Below are 17,282 nucleotides of genomic sequence, written 5' to 3' on the forward strand. Positions count from 1 at the left end.
TTTTTTTTTTTTTTTCAATTCATTTCATACCTTTCACCAAGTATTTAGTTGGAGATTCCCTCGCTTGACAAATAGGATCTCTTTACAAATACCAAACAGGAATCATTTATGATACAAGTAGTAATCATAGATATATTACCAATTGGGTTTTTTCTAAACGGAGCCTGGATACTTCATTTTTTAGTCCAACCTGGCCAACCATAAATTATTCTAATTGATAATAGTAATGTGAATCCCCCCAAACAATGGATCTAATTGTGCTTCACGCTCCAAATTTTTTATGATTCAATTTATCTTTCTTGGGACTTAGAAGAATAAAATTTCTTATTTCTTTCGTATTTCGCAGTGAAATACCTAAAAAAATGAAAAAATCATGGTCGGGAAGGTTATAGTAGCCAAAGCCATTGGAATTTTTTTTTTTATGCATTGGCAAAATCCGTTTGGTTATTAATAGACCTGGAAAGGGAAAAAGAATAACTGAAAGAAAGGAAATCAATTAGTTATTTGTCAAAGTTTCATTTATTCAATGACCAAAATTAAACGCGGATATATAGCTCGGAGACGTAGAACAAAAATTCGTTTATTTGCCTCAAGCTTTCGAGGGGCTCATTCAAGACTTACTCGAACTATTACTCAACAGAAAATAAGAGTTTTGGTTTCGGTTCATCCGGATAGGGATAAGCAAAAAAGAAATTTTCATCGTTTGTGGATCACTCGGATAAACGAAGTAAGGATCACTTATAGTTGTACACGGAATCCCTAATTCAAATTGAAATGTACAATGATCCATAAGATTTTCTTTTTCTTAAAACAGAAAAAAAAGACCCCCTTGTAGCGAGTATTTCCGAAAAATACTCATTTTTTTTTACAATGGGTTCTATATTTCGTATATATAAAATAAGTTTTTTACTTTTCTTATTATTATATGTTAAATGAAACTATTTTAGTAAAATTTAATTGTCTCAATTCCCAGGGGATCGCACCAAAAATTCTAGTTCCTTTTGGATTTCCTTCTTGATCAATTACAACTGCAGCATTGTCATCATATCGTATTATCATACCGCTGTCACGTTTAAGTTCTTTACAAGTATGAACAATTATAGCTCTAACTACTTTTGATTTTTCTAGGGGCATATTTGGTACTGCTTCTTTGATCACAGCAACAATAACGTCACCAATATGAGCATATCGACGATTGCTAGCTCCTATGATTCGAATACACATCAATTCTCGAGCCCCGCTGTTATCTGCTACATTTAAATGAGTCTGAGGTTGAATCAAATCAATTTTTTAGTCTATTCTTCCAATGCAAAGGATGAAGAAAAAAATGAATATTTTTTGTCCAAAAAAAGAAACTTTCATCCCCAAGATTCATTTCTGTTGGTTCTACATTTTATCATGAAATAATGAATTGAGTTCGTATAGGCATTTTGAATGCTGCTATTGAAATAGCCCTTCTAGCTATATTTTCGGTTACTCCACCCATTTCGTATAGTATTCGACTTGATTTAACAACAGCTACCCAATATTCAAGGGATCCCTTTCCCGAACCATGGATGAAACTCCACGTGATCACTGCAACTTAGGTCCAGATGGCAAGCGTAGAGATGCTGATGAAAGGCCTGAGCTGTGCAGAGGGACTGTTGAGTTTGTAGCTTCTAAGGAATATATGGTGAGCAACATCTAGGATGGGCATAGATTTGCATTTTTCAAGAGATTTTTATGGGGTTAAGGTCATTGATACTGACTCCCGAGATAAAACCTCTTACTTCAGTAGTTATTTTATTCCCTAGACTTGGGAAGCAACTCTAACAAATTAGGATAGGTATTTTACATGTTGGGATGTTATAGATTGTTTGAGATTCCTTGCACTTTTTGTACCTGCTATCTACTATAAAATTTGTCTGTCATGAACTTTGCACATTGTACCTCTACTAACCTCCAAATTTGCAATTCAGTTCCTGAGGATGGGATGTCTATCATCATTGTGAAATCAGATTCTTCCAGTAACAAATTGTGCTTTTTTATAAGCAATTAGTCCTTCCTCTTTATATTTTATTATTTCATATAGAAAGTGGAGAGATAAATGATAAAAATTAAAGTGACCACTTCAAGGAACGTCAATTATCCCAGAATCCCTAATCACGTGACTGATCATTTGGTTTAAATTTGTTGAGTCATTTGGCAAGTAAATAAGTTTGACTCACTTTGGTCCCGGTCTTTAAACTTCACTGGCGAATTCTGAAATTAAGTCTGGACTTTCTGGTGCACAAGTACACTTGCATTTGAAGTTTTTGTTGAGGTCTAGTTGCTAGGTAATTACCCTGTGTGTTGTTAGGGCACACATGCATCTAACTTGTTTCCAAAAACTATTCACTAAGTTTTTGTCCAACCTGATTTCCTTTCGATGTTTGCATTGCACAGATCAACTAATGGCAGTCTTCGGACCCTAGAATCTAGTGGAAGACAGATTAAAAGGGTACATTTCCCATCATGTAACACCTCTTGTTGGGTTGGTTGATGGACTGTACACTTTTTTACTTTAGTCTGAGATTTAGTTGGGTTGAGATTAACTGAACATTCTTCTCATGAGTAAATATTATTGATCTTGATCCTGTATATTTTTTTTTTTTTCATTCTTGTGTGATGGTGCTATCTTTTGAATTTGTAAATTATTTTCAGGTCTAAGATCCAATGCCTTCTGTATATTTCTTCCTTATTGATGTATCCATGAATGCCATACAAACAGACGCAACTGCAGCAACTTGCAGCACAATTAGCCAAGTTATAGCTGATCTTCCTGTGAGTTCTTACTTGGTTTCCTCATCTATGTGGCATTTCATCTATGTATTCCCATTTATCCATTAGGCTGATGATATGTGATTGATTTAATATGTATACAGTTTTTCTTCCATTAAGTACATTGGTCATAGATGTGGTTTCAGCTGTATATGAGTTCCAGGAGTCATTTGTCGAACTTTGATACTGGAATTTTAGAAAACAAAGTTAATCTTAAATTGGATAATATATGGGAAAATGACCTGATGTGATTACAAAAAATTGCTTTCTTTTGGATCCTTGGATAGATTTAGCGCTCAACGGAACAGAGATGTTTGAAAGGAGGACCACAAATCTTTTGAGAATAAATTCTTGCTTGTTATTAATGTAGATTTAAAGGGCAACTGTAGAATAGGTATTCATATTTAGCGAACGAATTCATCTACCGATATTATTTGTGAGAAGCTAAATTCTTGAGTGAATATCTGATAATGTTGTCAAATGAGGTGGCCAAAAAATAATAATAATAATAATAATAATAAATAAATAAATTAGCTGACAGCTGACCCAGGTTTACTGGGAATGGTGCTTAGCTTCTTGTATCCTACATGTTAAAGAGCAATAATAGGATGAGCATTTGTATCTTACGGAATGACAATAAAATTTTTGCAAAAATATCTGGTAACGTAGTTAGTTGTACCTTGTGAAATCTGTTTTAAAATGTCATTCTTTCAAATTCTGAGATGCTTTATTCAAAATATAAATTGCGTCAACACATGTTGGTGTACATGGGAATTTTTCAATGGATGTCTTATGTCTGTAAGATCATGGGATTGACAAGAGCCACTGAGAGCAAAATAATTCAAAATTCGTGTTCATGTTTGGAGATTTGAGAAATCTCTTGCAAGTTGTAACTAGTGTTGCTTAGAGAAAGTGACTTAAGTACTGTATGTTGGCATGTGAGACGCAAGAACTTCTGAGAATGATTTTCCTCCATTTTGGGAGAAGTAAGAGCGCAATTATGTGCACCCAGGCCGTTATAAAAAATATTAATTACGGGAAACCTATTTTTCAGTCCTGGCTTGGGCATTTCTTCTCTAGGTGATCTCTGTTGTAACGTTTTCTCCCTGTGAGTCAAGAATATATTGTTACTTCCTTGAAAATGATCCAAACATTTATATAAACAAACATGAAATTTGGTTACTCTTTCCTGTGTTTATATTTTGTTGATGACATAATTTGTTTCTTCTGATTGCGGGGTTGAAATGCTATAAAACAGATTATCCACTAGCTATCAACTGCCAAACAAGTGATAAAATTGTAACAGATTTGTAAATTAATGCCAATTGAAACTGCCGAAGTGCAAGCTCCAGCCAGTCCTCATTACTTCATATATTCTTTTAAATAGGTGCTTTTCAACAATGCTTTCTGTGTCCATCAATATTCTCATTGTTTATTTAGGGCAAAAAAAATACGCTTCTTGGTTCTGTAAACTTTTTTGGATCTCAGAATTTCTTTCTTTTCTATAATCAGTTCTTCCTATAATTCATGGCACAAATTGGAATTTTGATCATGTGCTGATGATTATTCAATTCCTTTAGTCCTAGTGGTCACTTAGAGTAAGGAAATTAATGATACTTATGAGTTCTGAAGTTTGACGTGGATCAATATCTGCCACCCAATATCTCTAACTGCTACTTTATTTTATTTTATTTTATTTTTTTAATTCTTTCTTGCTATTGCTTATTTGTTTCCCAAAGGTTGTTTTCCTTTTCAAACGAAGCTTCACTTGTGCAGATTGACTGTGACAAAACAATGATGGTAACCCTAAAACACGATGATAAATTGTAGGATTGGTCAGAATGTGCTTTCCAGGTATATTTTTCATTATCTGAATCCCATGTTGATTATGGAAAATGTTTTTTTCATGATTTTTTGTGCCTGTTTTCATCTTGTTTATAAAAACAAACACCGAGTGACTTTCTGTACGTGTTTTGTAATGTGCTCTTCTTTACACCAATGTATACGGCCAAAGAAGAATCCAGGTCTCAACCTTGTCTCTGCCTTATACCACCACTCTGAGTAATTTGTTTCGGTTTGCTGACCTAGATACCCTATCTCCTTGTATCTTGAAGCAAGGTAATTTCCATCTATGTTTATTGGGGCAGTTGCTTCAATATATATATATATATATATATGTATATATATAGAATATAACAAAAATTTCTCCTTGCTATTATCATGTTTGGCTAAGCTTATAACTTTGCTAAACATATGTGAATGCATATGTAATTAAATGATTTTGACATTATCATGTTTGACATGTTACTTGCAAATAATACCTCATGTATGCTGTTTGACCTTGTTTTTATTTTATAGAAATTCGGTCAACAATTTCTAGCAGTACTCTTTGTAGCATTCTAACTCCAATGCCCTGCTTTTTCTCATGTGACAGTGACCGGAGAAGTTCCTTCAACTCCACTCCCACAAGCCACAGAGCAAGCAAAAAACCTTTGCATCAACATTCTGCATTTATATCGCAAGTTCTGCGCGTCAGCTTCTGCACCTGGACAGCTTATTCTTCCTGAGGCACTTAAATTGTTACCTTTGTACACCCTTGGTATATCTCATGTTGCTTCGAAATTTGTACGTATTGACTGTACACCATGCATTTATCTCTCTGGACTCTGACCTTTGCTGCAGTCGCTCCTACCAAATATTTAATCATGTTGGCTCATGCAGTTCGGCAGTTCCAATTACCTACTCTTGTCATTTTTAGACAGGACTTTGCTTGTGTTAATGCAATTCCAGTTATCTGTCAAATTCTCTTAGTGGAGGAACAAAAATTCTTCTATAATTATTATCTTGTTTGTGCTTCAATGATGGCACCTTGTGTCATCTAAAAGAACAAAAAGGAGGCCACTTCGCCCATTAATAACAGATGAGACTACTTGTAGGTAAGTCAATTGAATCCTCAAGTTTTGTTATTGAAGCTGCGTATATAGAAAGTGAACTTTGGTTTCCTAAATTTTTATATATTTGAATTCCTAGAATTTTTGTATAATTAGAGCCATACTAAATAGCAAATTCTGTGACTGTTGGACGTGCATTATTTTTCTTTGACTAGGGTTTTCATATGGTTTCTAAGAAATTATTACTCCAATTTTTTGCCTATGTAATTATAATTAGACTTGATTTTATGCACAGCAGAGAGTCGTGTCTTCTGGTATATTCCCCATTTTGGGATTCTGGTATATTCCCCATTTTGGGATTCTGATGGAAGAATTGATGATAGGTCATTTTGGATCAATTATGTTTCCAATTTATCTACTCCTTTGACAATCCCATTGGTATACCTTAGGATGAGAGCTATTCACAACCTTGATGAGAAGGTATGAATTTGTTCATGTTGCTCGTTATAAGTGTTCTTGACGTATCCCTTGTTTTCTATCTTAATGCTGAATTGTCAGGAGCTGGGTGATTCCCTCATTTCCCAATGGTGAAGATTGTTTAATTTATGTTGGTAGCTCTGTCAATCCAGAGTATTCTGACACACATTCATGGTTGAACATTTTTTATTTTTCTTGACGTACTAGGCATCTTTAAACTACTTAAATGATGTTGATATCATTTGGGAATAACATGCAAACATGTTCCTTTGCCTTGCAAGTTATCTGGGGAACTTCTCTGCCTAAAGAGTATTTTTTAGGAACTTAGATGTTCAACAATGGTATTCCCACTTAATCGTCACCGTAGTACTTAGGGAAAATGCCTTAATTTCCAAATTTTCCCTTTGCAGTATGTACTGCAGCAATATGATAATTTATTGTCACAGAAGCTGAACCTTATCAAGTAGATAAGGCGTCAAAGATGTTCCTACCTACGTTATGAAAATGTTGTTCTTTGAAAATGACCAGGACTACTTCACTGAATAAAGTAATTGTTTTTCTACCAGTAATTTTTTTCCCCTCGAACCGCAGCTTAAAATTGTGCAGAAAAGGAGATCCATCAGGTTAGCGAATGGAAACCTATTTAAACTATCCAAACCGAGGAAAAATATGAGGGAAAAAAAAAGAAGCAAAACGAAGCATGGAGTTGACCTGATGTCGGACAAATTTTTGGATTATTATTACAGTATTTTTTAGTTTGCTGTGGTTTTCTGTAATCCGAGACTTTTGCTGTTTCAGGGACAACCTTTTTCTCCTACATGGTAGAGGACAAGACTCCAAGTGGGCTTTCATACGTCGAGTTTCTAGTACATATCCATCAACTTATTCAAAGAAAGATGCCTTGAAAATTATACATTAGATCATTATACATTAGATCGATTTTGTTTACAATTCTGACTACCTTAAGAGGATGGCCACACAGGATTTCAAGATGGAATATTGCGGATTTTTGCTTTAGTGTGTACTATAGCCCTATAGAGATGCCTTGCAGAATTATGGTGGGAAAGTTTGATTGTTAAATAGTTTTCATAATATCCATCGATATTTAATGCTGTCAAGTACAAGTAAAATTAGAATTATTATTATTTTTTTCCCAAAGGCCACTCTTATTGTTGCAATGTTAGACTTTAGTGTCTGTCTGATGTAAATTTTTAGCAAATAGAGTCGATACAAGTTAGTGGGTTCATGAAATGTGTGGTTAAAAAATGGATAAAAGTTGTGGGTTAAATGAAATGCCAGTTTAAAAATGAAGTTTGATCAATTTTTTTAAGCAAAAAGTAGCTATATCAAGCAAGCCTGCAGTGTACGTTATGTATAATACAATATTAGATGCATTCATATATGCTTTTGAAAAAAGTTAGATGAAATAGTGAAAACATGGTTAAACTTGAATGAGTCAAATATATATTGGGTGCAAGCAATAATGAACAGTACATAATTATAATATGAGCGAAATAAATTTTATTTCTTATTTAATATTGTTCAGTACTAAACACGCCAAACACATCAACGGCATCTAGTACAAGGTATCCATCGCCAAATTATTAAACGTCAACCAACTTCTGGGATGTCTCCTACAAAAAGAGTAGGTTTAAAGTGCATCAATGTCTTATTACAGTGCTAATTAGTTAATTAGACATCATTATTTAAAAATTGCATAAATTATTATATCAAAATAATAATAAATATTAGAGAAATTCTGAATGTTATTACTAGCAGATTTGTGATCAGTGAGCTCCTTGAGTTGAGAATGCATATAATTGACGAACTCCATTGATTCCTTTTGAGGTTCTTCCATTGCTTCTTTTAGCTTCTTCAGAGTATTGCAATATGCTTCCTGCATCAGGTTATGATTATAAATAAAATTCTACATCTTATGTTACTAACTAAAGGTTGAAAAAAAAACGAGCATTTACCCTTTACACTCGCATGGTCTATGTATATAACGTGACACTCGCGTGCTCATCTACGCCTACATTACGTTTAGAAAACTCGATGGAATTTAACTCTGATAAAATCGAAACGATAGGCGAATCTTAGGGACTATTTGAAATGAAATAAACTGCGATAACTACCAAAACATTTTGAAATGAGTCGAGGGACTAACAAGCGTGTCACATTCGTATTTATAGTTTCTCTAAACAAAAATTCACAGCCCTCATAATTCTTTGTATTGAATGAGTAATACACTTGAGAACTTACCATAAACTGGTCCAACTCCAGTTGATCGGCCGAGCTGCACGAGTGGCTAGCACCTTCCTTTGTGTCAACGCAACGAATTTCTTCATTACCTAAACACATCTGCAAACAAGTTTTTACATGAAAAAGTGGCAAATATTACGATGATTATTCTCATGTCATGATTTCAAAAATCAAGAAACATGCCCAATAATCTCATCGTTCAAACTATGAAATCGAGAGAAAGAGAAAGAGACCTTTAAGCAGTCCAAGTGAGAGTCAAGCAAGAGGCCATACAAAGAATGGCAAGAAATTTTCTTCTTAAGAATCTCATCATCTTCTTTGACTGAAATGGAGTATTCTTTTTCTTCTTGCTTATGCTCAACCGCTTTTCTTTCCATATTCTCCAACGCTTGTCAACTTTCACGCTCCACATAAATTTTACCATATAAGGTAACATTATATATAATGAGTGAACGTTTGTCACCTGCATCGCAGTAAGCATGATATTACTGTTGAACTACTTTAGATATAAATACTTTTTTTAAAACGATATCAGAGCAATCCTGAGTTTAGCATCAAATATTAACAGAAGTCGTGGTTTTTATGTCAAATTTTGATACTGAATGAAGTGTGCACTTGTTAACTTTTACACGAAATAGTTTAAGTTGGGAGCAAAGTGCTTTATGGCTCCCATCCATTTGTTTGGATACAAGTGAGTGGCCCCGGTGATTTATTATATAAGCCAGAAACAGTGTATAGAATTCAGTGGGCAGTGGGCTTTTTACACTCGAAAGGAACATTTCATAGGTTTCTTAGAAATTGGGATTCTGTAGTACACAAAATCCATCGTCGGTCTCTTCTCTTTTGAATCCTTTCAATTATACAAATTCTCTACTGTTATTGAAGAGTACTTGTGCTAATCAATGCACATTGTCTTTACATCTCTTCTACACCACAAATATATATATTAAAAAAGAAAAAAAATGGAGGTTGAACCCCAACCTTGAAGGTCCCCATCGTCCCGTCCCTAAAGTTTTGTGAATGAGGTAAATCGCTGAATGTACCCCAACAGGTCAGGGAACAAGAGTTACATGTACACTGCGCCTACAAGGAATCAAATTCCATGTCTCAGGAATCGAATCCCTACACTGCGACTGTCAGCAAGGCGTAAGATAACTTCATTTCTGTTTTTTTCACCACTGGACTATGCCCCGAGAGCTCACACACACACACACACACACATATATAGTGTGTGCGCACGCGTGCTGGCGCGCCAATCTTCTTATCTTTCTTGAAAAATAATAATATATGTGTGTGTTTGTTACCAACTTATTTTATTTCTTGGGATCCGTAACCCATTTTTATTATAAATTTTCCCGAATAATGTTACCGACTTGTTTCTGTTCTTAAACAGTAAGTTTGAGATCATAGTGCAAATTTCCCCACCGCTGCAAAATACTTGTGAGTTTCACATACACTTTTCATAACGTACTTGCATTAACTTGTCCATGACAATGCATGATGAATTTGTACCTTCTCATTAGATCAAATTAGAATAAATTTTTTCTTGACAGCTAGATAATATTCGGAAATCAAATAAATAGAAACTTTCTATATATAAGTAAAGCCCTTGTTTGAGCCCCATTTTTTGGGGTATAATGAATTTTTGAATAGTGTATTGATGGGAAATATGTGGCTAAAGAATAAGGAAAATTTTTAGATTTACGTGTAATATTATTTTATTAAAAAATGTGTGGTTGAAATGATATCAAAACACTATTGAAAAATGATTTTTTCCAAAAGAATGGGGATCAAACAAAAAAATTGACTCACTGAACCCACATATTATCAAGTGTATTTACATTCTCAACATTTTTATTACATTCTTATCGCTAAACTTCTATCAATTAACACGTATTATTATTCTGGACGATAGCTTTCTTTCAAAAATTTTGTCAAGGTGCTTTAAAAGAAGGAGCAAATATTTAGTCGCAATTTTATTTTCTTTTTTACTTTTTATATTTAAAAATATGATGGACAAATAACTCATGTTACAGTCTCTTAAAATGATTTTTGGACGTAGCCATCATTAGTGACAAGATATGTCAATTGATGAAAGATCGACTATTAGAATAGGGGGAAAAAGTCGATGACATAAATACAATAATGGTGTACTTGTTAGATAATAATATAATGAGATATCAGTATACCGACTATATTGTTAATTTCACGGGGTAAATACAATCTTATTCTTGCAAATAAAGGACAAATGCATACTTATAGAGCATGCAAATGTGGTAATTTATAGTTGTTTTCAATAACTTTTTCAATATAACTAGTTCCCTAGTCATCATGGAACATGTCCCTTAAAAATCTTATATATTCTTCTATAACTTTTTCACGATAACTAATTTCTTAACCACCATAAAACATGTTCCTTAATATACTTTATTTTCCATATTTTCACGACAAATATCTTAAATGGTAACATAGTTTGAAAAATCCATTCCATGACCACTATAAAAATAATTATCATGTAATTCTAAAAGAGGCATTGTCGGGGGATAGTCATAGATAACATAGAAAATAAAAAAATAATATATATATATATATATATATATATACCATTTGCATTTTATTTAGAAGTGTCGCTTCTTTGGTCATCGATGGTGAATCATTATTGATTGTGCTAATCTTCTGACAATTCTTGGCGCTTCTTGCTAATATTTAAGGGAACTCTCATGTCACGTCAATTAGGACCCGGCCCACTAATAAATTCAGCACTCTAATTTTTGTTGTTAAATGCACTGTTTATTTCTTTTAAATAAAGTGATTTTAAACTATGGAATGACCATAAACGCAGAAATAGAGCCAGCCAGAGCAGAGGGGGAAAAAAATCTATCGAGCAGATTCATAGAATTACTCTCCACCCACCCCCAATACGAAATTGCTATTTGTACACCGACGTTCCCGCCCCTCACATGAGGGAAGGGCCCACGACCCTCCTTGTGTGAGGGACGTGTACCCCATTGTAGCACAATTGCCCGGTTGCCCCCAATATATGGCCTCTTTATCATTCTGTATAAATGAGCTATTCCATATAGAAACTATGTATATTTTGCCGCCTCAAATTTTTTACCCCCAACAGGAAAAATCCTGGTTCCATGGGATTTTATTTAACTTTTCACCTTTTCTAAGGCTCATCAAATATTCTCAATCCAACATTCAATTACCAGCGACTTCCAAAACAAGAACTGTGATATTCAACAACATTAATATTTTGGTCTTTTATTATATACAACCATAGACAACAAAGAAATCCATTATTTAGTTTTTAAACTTAAATTCAATCCGATATTTTTATTTTATTACAGAAGTAAATGACAGATGATATTTTTTTATCCTGAATCAGTTGGATACCATGCTATCCGTCTCCTTCACAAAACCATCTCCTGTCCAGTCTTTGTCGGATTGCAAACCCTTCTTCACAGCCTTCCTTTCCCGAATAGCTTCTTGCTGTCTTCTTACCAAATCCATATGAGTGGTGAAGTACTCCAGCGAAGCCCTGGATGTATAAATAAAGAAAATGCAAAAAATAAGACTACAAAAATGCAGTTCTTGTTATTTAGTACGAAAGTTTTTATAGAATCCATACCCTCTAAAATCTTCTATTGACGAAAAATTGTGCTTCTTCATGAATTCCTTCAGCTCCGTGCAGAGTTTCTTTACAAGAGGATATCCGTGCATCATAACACCCGTGCAGACCTAGAGTTATGGTTCATGTCGCATATTAATTCTTTAATGACAAGAGAGAGAAATAGAAATAGAAACAGACTAATAACAGAAACTTCAGTATGCAGCATATGGAGACTTTATAAAACACATATTCAACAATGCCGACAGCTGAAAAGGAAATTTCATGAGAATAATGTTCAAACTCGAAAACTCAAAAGGAACTCATTTTCACAGGAAATTTGTGAGAAGTGAACAGGCTTTTAAGGTTAAGCTATTATATTAACATGAAAGCAATTTTTTGGTGATACGTATGATAGTGAAAGCAAGAGAATATGCAGCTTCAGATCTAACAACATTAAAAACCAAGTAGAAAACTAATCAGTGTGTTGTCCAACCTGAACTGTACTTGCCCCTAGAAGGATAAACTCAGCAGCATCACCACCTGTTTCTACGCCTCCAATGCCAGAAAGCGAACGGTCTTTATCACCAAATTCCTTTTTCATCATCTGCGCAATGCTCATCACTTTTGCAAGTGCAATAGGGTGGACAGCTTTTGAAGAATAGCCACCAGGAGTCGAGTATCTGGAATGATGTTAAAAAAGAAGCATAAGAAGATCTGAATAGATCCACTCGAAAATCTTACATCCTTTTAGCCAAGAATTTACCCCTCTACGCATGGCTCTGGTCGTAAGGTGTCAAGGTCAATTCCCATGACACTCATGATTGTATTGATTGCAGATACCCCTTCGCATCCAGTACTAAGAGCCACTCGAGCCGGCTATTACAAAACAGCAATAAAATTGAATCATGAGTGAGAAGTTGATAAGTTCTAGACAACCAACTTATCTAAAAGATCAAGCTGTTGGAATAGGTCATTCAACTTGGTATCAAAAGAAGGTTCAAGTCTCACAACCACCCATTTATAAACAGTGTGCACGTGTCAAAATTTTTGAAGAAAAGATGAATGAAAAGGGCATGTTGAAGTTTATTTCAAGTCTCACTACTACTCATTTATGGTAATTTGGCATGTGTCAAGCTTTTTAATGAAAAAATGATCATGTGAAGGGCTGTTGAAGATTAAAATTTTGAATAAATACACGCATGCCCTGTTTAAGAGCTTAAGCTTTTAGAACTATTACTATGTAACTGCTCATCTACAACATATACAAGGAATCCTGATTAAAGAATCCGACTATAGGTACAATAAATGTTCTAGCAACACAGGATAATATTTATTGCAATCAACACAAGTTGTCAATTTTCTTATTTCTCATAGCTCAATCGTTCAAAATTCAAGAATTTAGCCAACAACGGCGGCATGCAGAAATATTCAAAATTTAGCACATACAACCTGTGTGCTTCCACAAGTTTGCAATAATGTATTAATAAATATAAATATGATTAGCCTATTATATGATTACATAGATTATGCAGAATGAAATCATATATTTCCCTAAAACTTGTTATAAAATTGGATGAATCTTCTCGTGTGCTAGAAGAAAAAGCAAACCTGTGTGATGTCAGTGATGTTTGGAGTCATCTTTGCCCAAACTGGAACCGTGGCTTTTTCATTAATCCAGCCACAGACTTCCTCCAACAGTGCACAATCTTGGCCAACTGCAGCACCCATTTTACGCTCTGGCATACCATGAGGGCATGAAAAGTTGATTTCAATAGCATCCTATACCAACAAATCAAGATTGAATTCAAACGAAATTTAGGTATTGGGAAATGTTTTGAAACTCAAGAAATAAGATGGCTTACAATTCCAGTTTCCTCAACTCGTTCTATGAGTTCCTGCCATGCAGCTTTATCATACTCTTCCATGATTGAAGCAATAAGGATCCTGTCCGGATACTCTTCTTTCAGCTGTTTGAATTCCTTCAACATAGTCTCTAAAGGCCGATCACTTATAAGTTCAATATTCTCCCACCCGATAATTTGACCTTTCAACGAACCGTTTACTCCTGCTGCTCGTAACTTTGCATATCGAGGAGTCACATTCACAACTTTTGCAGCATCCAGTGATACCTATACGTAAAGGTACAAGATCAAGAGTTTTGCATTTGTGAATTACAAATGAATTGTTCAATTTAAGCTTGCCAAACATGTAATTAAATGAATTACCGTTTTGGCGATGACAGCGCCCCAACCTTCATCAAATGCCCGCTTCATGACGGTGTAATTGGTTCCGGGAGGACCCGATCCAATAACAAACGGATTGGACATTTTCAAACCGTTTACTGTAACACTAAGATCAGGTTCCCCAACATGATTTTCCGAAGCCAAAATTCTAAATTTCACTCTGTTCTTACAATTCCGCCGCCATCCAGGCGGCGTCCGGGTCACCGGAAACTCGACCATCGAGTTACTACCGGCCCCCATCTTGATCTGATGAGCAAATCCTAAAGAAACCATTTTTCTTTCACGAATTGGTGAAATTTCGAAGTTTGCAGATGAAGATAAAAATGAATATCTGGAATCTGAGATATGAAAATCGAATTGGTAAAATTATTGGGAAAGAATATAATAGGAGAGGAATCTCCAGCTCTGTTTATTCTTATCTTATTAAAATAGGAATCCGTATTTGACTTTTCTATAATTAGTAGTAAGCGTATCGATGATTTATACGAACTAATCAATACAAAGATAAGCCTTTGAATTTTGGTGCCTTTTTTTTTAGCACAATTGTTACCTCATTAATACAATATTTCAATTTTGTAACTGTTTCGCGCGGGTTAGTCGCTAACAATTAAAAAGGGATCAGATGATTGTGTAAGGGACAAACCTCTTGAAACAAAGTTCCAAAAAAGGGTGTTTTTATTGGCGATGACTTTACAATTGGAAAGTAAAAACAGAATACCTCCAAAGGGCGCAAGCACACGAATTACTATAGAAGAAGTGTTTAAATCTAAACTAAAAAATTGAAAGTTACATATTCTCTGTTTGAGAGTGTTTGATTCGGGGTCCTTTTGCTGTATGTCTTTTCTTCCTTTTATACTCCTTGGATGATCTCTTCGTGATCAACCGCTTAAAAACTGCTTGATCGTTCTATAACTGTCCACTTTCCTCGTAGTGGCCAACTTGTCATGAAACTGCCTTCTTTAACTGCTGCCATTACTTTTGTCGTTCAACCGTCTTCAATTGAATTCTTTGAATCGTGGGACGTGGTAGGACTACCCAATAACTGCTTTATTAACTGTACCATAACATCTTACGTTTGCTAAGATGTTGGGCGATCCAAATGTTTGGACAAGAGCAGGGTCACAGTTCTGGGCGACTGCATGGCAATTCATTCGCTCAAATCTTGGGCGACTTGCAACCTTGGGCGATGGTATTACCGCGTTCATGGGCTTCCCTATTTGGGTCTTTATCCTGTATTGCCTGATTGATTCGTTCTTTGAGCTATTTGATTTTTGGGGATCTTCTAGTTGGGCTTTATTCCTTGGGCTATTCGACTTGGACTGAACTTTTTGTTTGTCAACAATTACCCTCCAATATGGCAGAATTAATACCAATTATTAATTTTTGCCACATTCACTTTGTGTTTCCCAGCAACATTCGAAATTCCCAAAAATTTCAATCATTGTTTTCTTCCATAGCCTGAAAAGGTGCAACGTTTGTAAACCCTTATAACCCCCAAATACGCTATTCCATTGCACCACTAAATCACGCCTCATTTTTTCGCGCCTCTCTCGTAATAATACTGTTCATCTCTTTGCTTCTCTGCTACGTAACTCTGCAAAACTCTATTTCGTCCCTAATGGCTGCTTCACAATCTCAGTCTGGCGACTCCTTCAGTTTCGAAGACTTTCAGAAAGTCCTTACTCGGCCATATGTAACTCCAAACTTTCTTGCACCGGCTAATGTCGAACTCAATGAGTTCTATCTAGGTCCTTCATTCAACAATGTCGAGGCCATCGAACGAGCGACGGTCGGTCAGCTGTTCCCTTGTACTCAGGGCCCTCCGTTTCTAAATTCTTTGCCGCTGGGGCCACTTCGCGAAAGAGGTATTCGCACTTGGCCTAAATCTAATGTCGTTTTTCGTAGATGGCATGCTCGCCTTGTGGACCATGGTCCTACTAAGGCAATTTTTGATAATACTAGGATTTCTGATTTGTTAGAAATCTCTCTTCAACCCCTTATTTTTGACCCAGTACTTTTTCTAATCGCTTTAAGTTTTTGGTCTTGTGAGTATAATACTTTTGTTTTTTCTCTTGATCCCATGTCCATTACCTTAAGGGATTTTGGGTCCCTAGTAAATCTGCCACCTTTGGGCGATACCATTTTCCCTGGTATTTTGATTTCTGGTGTCGCCCTAAAATTTGTAAAGGCCTCACCAAGTCTTATTCAATCCTGCAAACCCTTCATAACCACTCGAGCGCTGAGCCTTTCCATACTGAGCGAGTGGCCTTTCTTCTGATTTGGCTTTGTAAATACATTTTGTGTGTGCCAAGCATAAAGCTCTCCCTGAGCTATTTACCCATAGCGCACGAATTGACGCGTGGTAGGCCTCTGAATTTATGTTCTTTCTTTTTAGCTGCCCTCTATAGAGGCATGGCTTCTCTTCAATCCCAATTGAAGAATGGTGCATCTCCTACTGGTAGTGGGCCTCTTTGGTTCGCTCAAATGTGGTTGAGAGTTTATTTTCCATCGCTTGGTGCTCCATCTTTTTCCAGTCCTTCTGTTAGCTGCTACGGGCTAGCCATTGAGCCCCTGACTCCTGAAAATAAGTTCAGAAGGGACATTTTTTTTCATTCTTTTATACTTTGGATTCAATCCCTTCCTTCTTTCCTTTTCTTCCCTTTTTGACCCCAGATTATGTGCAACCTCCATCCACTCTAGATAATGCGAATACTTTCTTGTTTGTTTGGATTCAATTTTTGACCGGGAGGGAGTTGTTTCATGATATTTTGATTGGGACCAATGCCAAGGCTGGGGTAGAAATATATGCTCCCCAATTTTTACTCGCCAACTTGGTTTTGGCCAAACTTGGCCCATTCCCCCTTGCTATTCAAAGAATTTGATAGACCGCTTCCACACCATTAATAAGGCGGAGGCGGAGGCAGAGGCAGAGACTATAAATACTCGCAATCTTCTTTTGACGAGCAACTTTTCATTAGCCCCCTTCAATCCTAG

The 17,282-nt window shown here is 35.6% G+C and overlaps 3 protein-coding genes across 4 annotated transcripts; 1 reads left to right on the forward strand and 2 right to left on the reverse strand.

Moving 5' to 3' along the window:
• Positions 1-6: 6 nt before the first annotated feature.
• LOC111405328 (protein transport protein Sec24-like CEF) lies at positions 7-6,852 on the forward strand. Of its 2 annotated transcripts, XR_002704760.1 has the most exons (6): positions 7-1,672; positions 2,425-2,479; positions 2,683-2,802; positions 4,576-4,653; positions 4,814-4,917; positions 5,234-6,852. XR_002704760.1 is itself a non-coding variant. In XM_023034156.1 (4 exons), the coding sequence occupies exons 2-4, from the start codon at positions 4,616-4,618 to the stop codon at positions 5,467-5,469; spliced, it is 378 nt and encodes a 125-aa protein (XP_022889924.1). In that variant the 5' UTR covers positions 3,768-4,186; positions 4,576-4,615; the 3' UTR covers positions 5,470-6,852. The 2 variants fall into 2 exon arrangements, 1 of the variants encoding a protein (XP_022889924.1); XM_023034156.1 differs by lacking the exons at positions 7-1,672; positions 2,425-2,479; positions 2,683-2,802 and adding an exon at positions 3,768-4,186.
• Positions 6,853-7,673: 821 nt separating this feature from the next.
• LOC111406937 (homeobox protein knotted-1-like 1) lies at positions 7,674-8,972 on the reverse strand. Its single transcript, XM_023036294.1, has 4 exons — positions 8,663-8,972; positions 8,430-8,528; positions 7,941-8,064; positions 7,674-7,801 (listed from the first exon to the last, which is right to left on the reverse strand). Exons 1-4 carry the CDS (start codon positions 8,804-8,806, stop codon positions 7,779-7,781), a joined length of 390 nt encoding a protein of 129 aa, XP_022892062.1. The 5' UTR covers positions 8,807-8,972; the 3' UTR covers positions 7,674-7,778.
• A 2,676-nt stretch (positions 8,973-11,648) lies between these two features.
• On the reverse strand, positions 11,649-14,711 carry LOC111405330 (dihydropyrimidine dehydrogenase (NADP(+)), chloroplastic). Its single transcript, XM_023034158.1, has 7 exons — positions 14,271-14,711; positions 13,908-14,174; positions 13,654-13,824; positions 12,809-12,921; positions 12,539-12,725; positions 12,064-12,173; positions 11,649-11,973 (listed from the first exon to the last, which is right to left on the reverse strand). Exons 1-7 carry the CDS (start codon positions 14,559-14,561, stop codon positions 11,817-11,819), a joined length of 1,296 nt encoding a protein of 431 aa, XP_022889926.1. The 5' UTR covers positions 14,562-14,711; the 3' UTR covers positions 11,649-11,816.
• Between the last annotated feature and the right edge of the window lie 2,571 nt (positions 14,712-17,282).

The sequence above is a fragment of the Olea europaea genome, chromosome 12 (genome assembly GCF_002742605.1).
Source record: "Olea europaea var. sylvestris chromosome 12, O_europaea_v1, whole genome shotgun sequence".
NCBI classification, from domain to species: domain Eukaryota; kingdom Viridiplantae; phylum Streptophyta; class Magnoliopsida; order Lamiales; family Oleaceae; genus Olea; species Olea europaea.